Raw genomic sequence first — 6030 nt, forward strand, 5'->3', positions numbered from 1 at the left:
AGCTGAAAGACACCGACTACAGAACTTAAATGTGAATGAAAACTGAACGAGACTGAAATCAGCACACTTGAAGAACATTTTTTCCTAGATTAAGCACAGAGGGGGCACAGAAATCCTCCTAGAAATGCAGAGCTCAAGGGGGAAAACAATTACAGTTCGCTGAAGATCATTCATCCCTGCAGAGGAAATGAACAACTTATGAACTGAAACAACAGAAGAACAGAAAATGACTGTGTTGGTGTGAAGCGAAACACTTTTGCTTTTAAGACCTGGTGGGTATATAATGGTAAAGTCCACCCAAAAATGTAATGTAATCTCCTTCACACTGATTTTTTGTGCATTCAATAAAAGTCAATAGGGTCCAAAACTACACTGGACCCCATTGGCTTCCATTGTATGGACAAACATGTCTTCCACTCGAGAAAGAAGAATAAGCTGAGAGTATATAATGACAGGAGCTTCCTTTTTAGCTTCATTCGTGAACTATCATCCTTTTGTAGTTCAAAAGAGGCCATTGATATTGCCTCAAATGGAAAACAGTTTAAAAACATCACAATAACATTAGGAATAATAATTATAAAAATAATATTAAGGGCTGATGCGATAAAACAATTGAAATTTATTTATTGAAATTTGTGAAAAGATTCTACAATTGTTTACATTGCAACTCTCTCTGGAATTGATTCTGCTGGTAGTGTTTTACAACAGATAACGCTTTAAGCTAGTTTTTAACAATGGAAGGCGCTCTATGGTAGTTTTTAACAGTAGATGGTGCTCTAGACTAGTTTTAACAGCAGATGGCGCTTATGCTAGTTTTTAAAAATCAGATGGTGCTCTATGTTAGTTTTTAACAGTCGATGTTGCTCTATGTTCATTCATTTTCTTTTCAGCTCAGTCCCTTTATTGATCCTAGGTTTCCACAGCGGAATGAACTGCCAACTTATCCAGCACGTTTTACCAGCGGATGCCCTTCCAGCTGCAACCCATCTCTGGGAAACATCCACACACACTCATTCACTACGGACAATTTAGCCTACCCAATTCACCTGTACCGTATGTCTCTGGACTGTGGGGGAAACCACACAAAAACAGGGAGAACATGCAAACTCCACACAGAAATGCCAACTGACCCAGCCGAGGCTGGAACCAGCGACTTTCTTGCTGTGAGGTGACAGCACTACCTACTGCGCCACTGCATCGCCTGCTCTATGTTAGTTTTTGACAGCAGATGATGCTCTATGTTAGTTTTTAAAAATCAGATGGTGCTCTATGTTAGTTTTTAAAAATCAGATGGTGCTCTATGTTAGTTTTTAAAAATCAGATGGTGCTCTATGTTAGTTTTTAAAAATCAGATGGTGCTCTATGTTAGTTTTTAAATATCAGATGGTGCTCTATGTTAGTTTTTAAATATCAGATGGTGCTCTATGTTAGTTTTTAACAGTAGATGGTGCTCTATGTTAGTTTTTAAAAATCAGATGGTGCTCTATGTTAGTTTTTAAATATCAGATGGTGCTCTATGTTAGTTTTTAACAGTAGATGGTGCTCTATGTTAGTTTTTAAAAATCAGATGGTGCTCTATGTTAGTTTTTAACAGTAGATGGTGCTCTATGTTAGTTTTTAAATATCAGATGGTGCTCTATGTTAGTTTTTAAATATCAGATGGTGCTCTATGTTAGTTTTTAACAGTAGATGGTGCTCTATGTTAGTTTTTAAAAATCAGATGGTGCTCTATGTTGGTTTTTCAAAAAACAGATGGTGCTCTATGTTAGTTTTTAAAAATCAGATGGTGCTCTATGTTAGTTTTTAAAAATCAGATGGTGCTCTATGTTAGTTTTTAAAAATCAGATGGTGCTCTATGTTAGTTTTTAAAAATCAGATGGTGCTCTATGTTAGTTTTTAAATATCAGATGGTGCTCTATGTTAGTTTTTAAATATCAGATGGTGCTCTATGTTAGTTTTTAACAGTAGATGGTGCTCTATGTTAGTTTTTAAAAATCAGATGGTGCTCTATGTTAGTTTTTAAATATCAGATGGTGCTCTATGTTAGTTTTTAACAGTAGATGGTGCTCTATGTTAGTTTTTAAAAATCAGATGGTGCTCTATGTTAGTTTTTAACAGTAGATGGTGCTCTATGTTAGTTTTTAAATATCAGATGGTGCTCTATGTTAGTTTTTAAATATCAGATGGTGCTCTATGTTAGTTTTTAACAGTAGATGGTGCTCTATGTTAGTTTTTAAAAATCAGATGGTGCTCTATGTTAGTTTTTAACAGTAGATGGCGCTCTATGTTAGTTTTTAAAAATCAGATGATGCTCTATGTTAGTTTTTAACAGTAGATGGCGCTCTATGTTAGTTTTTAAAAATCAGATGATACTCTATGCTAGTTTTTAACAGTAGATGGCGCTCTATGTTAGTTTTTAAAAATCAGATGATGCTCTATGTTAGTTTTTAACAGTAGATGGCGCTCTATGTTAGTTTTTAAAAATCAGATGATGCTCTATGTTAGTTTTTAACAGTAGATGGCGCTCTATGTTAGTTTTTAAAAATCAGATGATGCTCTATGTTAGTTTTTAACAGTAGATGGCGCTCTATGTTAGTTTTTAACAGTAGATGGCGTTCAAAGTTAGTTTTTAAAAATCAGATTGTGCTCTAGGGTTGCATCCGAAACCGCATACTTCTATACAATATAGCAAGCTAAAATCAGTATACGAGCCGAGTAGTATGTCCGAATTCATAGAATTCGGAAATCAGTATGCAAGAAGTACCCGGATGGCTTTCTACTTTTAAGATTGTGAAGTGCGCATCCCATGCACGCAGCGCTATCCCATGATACCCCGCGAGAAAATTCATGAATGGGACTGAACCAATGCAACTGACGCAGGTAGGTCATGTGACCATGACAAAATGGCAGATGTAGTACGTCTGAATTCCATTCATACTTTTCACATACAGTATAGAATGTACTTTTCTAATGGCCGAGTAGCATGTTTAAATTCAAGTGCAGTACCTACTGAGTAGTATAGCGGTTTCGGACGCAGCCTAGTTTTTTTTTTTAAAGCAGATGACACTGTAGGCTAGTTTTTAAAAGTAGATGGCGCTCTAGACTAGTTTTAAAAGCAGATGGCACTCTATGCTAGTTTTTAAACAGCAGATGACGCTCCAAGATTGTTTTTAACAGCAGACAGTGCTCTAGGCTAGTTTTTAACAGCAGGCAGCGCTCTATGCTAGTTTTTAACAGCAAACGGCGATTTATGCTAGTTTTTAACAACCGACTGCTCCCTACAATAGTTTTTAATGCAGACAGCGCTCTACACTGTTTTTAACAACAAATGGTGCTTTGGGCTAGTTTTTTAACAGCATATGGCACTCTAGGCTAGTTTTTAACAGCAGATTGTGCTTTATGCTAGTTTTTTTTAACAACAGACGGCACTCTAGGTTCGTTTTTAACAGCGGACAGCACTCTAGGCTAGTTTGTAACAACAGATGGTAATCTAGGCCAGTTTTTAATACAATCAAGTGTCAACAAATAAGAGTGATTGTTCATTTGTAAGTGATCAGACATACTTGTTGCACCTCAAGATAAATGTAAACACATCTCACTATAAACACTGGTAATTCACTTAAACCATATCTAACTTTATTAATGATTATTTAAAGCACACAGCACTATCTTTTGGTAAAAACTAAGCTCAGAATTGATTCAAGAGTGTATCCCAATGCATCCAGAATAATGACGGCAGAATTATTTCTCAAGTCAGAGGCATATATATATATATAGTATGTCCGATAATATTTTTTCTTCTGGAGAAAGTCTTATTTGTTTTATTTCGGCAAGAATAAAAGCAGTTATTAATTTTTTTTAAACCATTTTAAGATAAAAATTATTAGCCCTTTTAAGCTATATATTTATCCGATAGTCTACAGAACAAACCATCGTTTACAATAACTTGCCTAATTACCCTAACCTGCCTAGTTACCTAATTAACCTAGTTAAGCCTTTTAGGCCGTACTCACACTAGGTACAGTTGCCTCGAACCGGGCCAAAGCACGCTTGTCTCCCCTCCCGTCTCCCCCGACGGCCCGCGCTCACACCATATCGGGCCTCGGCACGCTTACGTCATCGCTGCTGCTCTGTTCAGTGAGAAGCGCTCTCTATGGCAAGCCTTTTTAGCATTTAAATCTTTGTTCTGACTCCATAAATATATTTAGAGATATCTCTAATTATATTTTGACTAGTCATAATTATAATTCCACTACTCAGAATGACAATTAGAGATATCTGCAATTACAATTGTACTAGTACGAAATCAGATTGGAGATACCTGCAAATATATTATGACTAGTCATATTCCTCCATTGACTTCCATTGAAAAATATTTGCAGATATCTCTAAATGAGTTTTGACTAGTCACAATTGTAATTAGTAAAATCTGCTGTTAAACAAAAATTGAGGGAAAAGATAAGCAGGTTAATAATAATTCAGGGGGGCTAATAATTCTGACTTCATTTGTATATACTCACTCAAACACAGTGTTGAAATATGTACAGAGAACACAACTCAAAAATAAACTTTGTACCACTCTATGCAAGTAGCTTAATTTTAATTAAAAAAAAGAAGTGACAGTGCTTTTTCACCCAAAAAAACAAACGTGCCACCATCATGAGCCTCTAAAAGGCTTCTGGAGTAGACGAGACTCTTAAGTGAGACTTGTGTTTGAACAGTGCAGCAATAGACGTGTGTCTCTTGACGTTCACCTTGGTGGTGGCAGGTCTTGCTGACTGCAGGCCTGAGAGCGCAGGACTCCCACTGATGCGTTTCTGTGGGGCGCCCAGAAGTTCTAAGATGTCCCGGTTTTCATCTTTGCCTAAATATTGCCAAGGTCTCTTCCCACTGCTGTCCCGTATCCGCACATCAGCTCTGTATTTTTGCACCAGAAGTCGAATAAGCTTCTTGTGGCCGTGAATGGCTGCCAGGTGAAGTGGCGTATATCCACATAACGTTTTTGCATTGACGTCTAAAGTCATCCCAGACTTCTCAACACCATAGGACAGCGTATTTAGGACGCGATGATCTCCATGCTTCGCGATCCAATGAAGAACGGTGAAGCCAGATATGAAGTCTCGTTTGCCCAGAAGGCTGGGGTCATCTCTGAAAAGAGAGTAGATGTCGGTCCACGAGCCTGAAGCTGCTTTTACAAACCATGCATGCTCTCTGGAGTCGAGAGGGATGGAGGAAAGCTTGTTATTGAAGGATGCATCATGTATGGAGTTTCTCAAGCTATGTGTGGATCCAGCAGGCGATGAGAGAGCTCGAGGACTGTACCCTCGGCTGGAGCTTGAAGAAACTAGATTCCCCATGCTTAAGGTTGAGGAGAGCAGCTGGAGACGGTTGTGTCGAGTTGAAAGGTTGTCCTCTGGGAATGGCTGATCCAGATCTTCTCCAAGACTCCGACACATTCGACTCCGCAAACGAGACGTCATCCGGCGGACAATAGGTCCACGGTGGGTTTCTGGAGAACTGCTTCTGGTGGACGTCCTCGAACACTCATCATCAAGATAACCCGTAGATCGGTGCATGGACGGGATGTTGTAATTCGGTTGATGAAGCTGCAACAGTAACCTTGCCTCCTGATTGCGACGCAGAAAAGAGCGTACATCGTTTTCATCTCCGACTCCTTTATCGCCAGACCACTTCTCACATCCAAAACCCTGCGTCCAAGCAGAGTCAGCAGACGGAGAGGGGATCGAAACACTGTCTCGACTTGAGGACAAACTGGATGGACGATTGAGCTGTAAATACCCTGGAGGATCATCCACAGACACACCAGGATCAAATTCATCCTGCTCTTCAATCGGAAACCCAACGTTTGGTCGAATTAGGCTATCATTGCTTCGGCTCAAAGTTGGGTTTATGTGTTGAGAAACAGGACGATCTGCTAGACAGGGTGATGATTTAAATACAAGAGACTGTCCGATTGTTGAATGGAGAGGCCATGCAGTAGTGTGCGAGTTTGTGTTTATGCTTTTTTCA

The 6030-nt window shown here is 38.9% G+C and overlaps 1 protein-coding gene across 1 annotated transcript in view; it reads right to left on the reverse strand.

Moving 5' to 3' along the window:
- Positions 1–4564: 4564 nt before the first annotated feature.
- Positions 4565–6030, reverse strand: part of sowahb (sosondowah ankyrin repeat domain family member B) — a 2217-nt gene continuing 751 nt past the window's right edge. The window contains exon 1 of the mRNA XM_087300602.1: positions 4565–6030. This exon is cut by the window's right edge and continues 751 nt beyond it. Coding sequence (XP_087156728.1) covers positions 4668–6030 — 1363 coding nt within the window. The 3' untranslated portion in view covers positions 4565–4667.

Source organism: Danio rerio, chromosome 21 (genome assembly GCF_052040795.2).
Source record: "Danio rerio strain M-AB ecotype USA chromosome 21, GRCz13ab, whole genome shotgun sequence".
Taxonomy (NCBI): domain Eukaryota; kingdom Metazoa; phylum Chordata; class Actinopteri; order Cypriniformes; family Danionidae; genus Danio; species Danio rerio.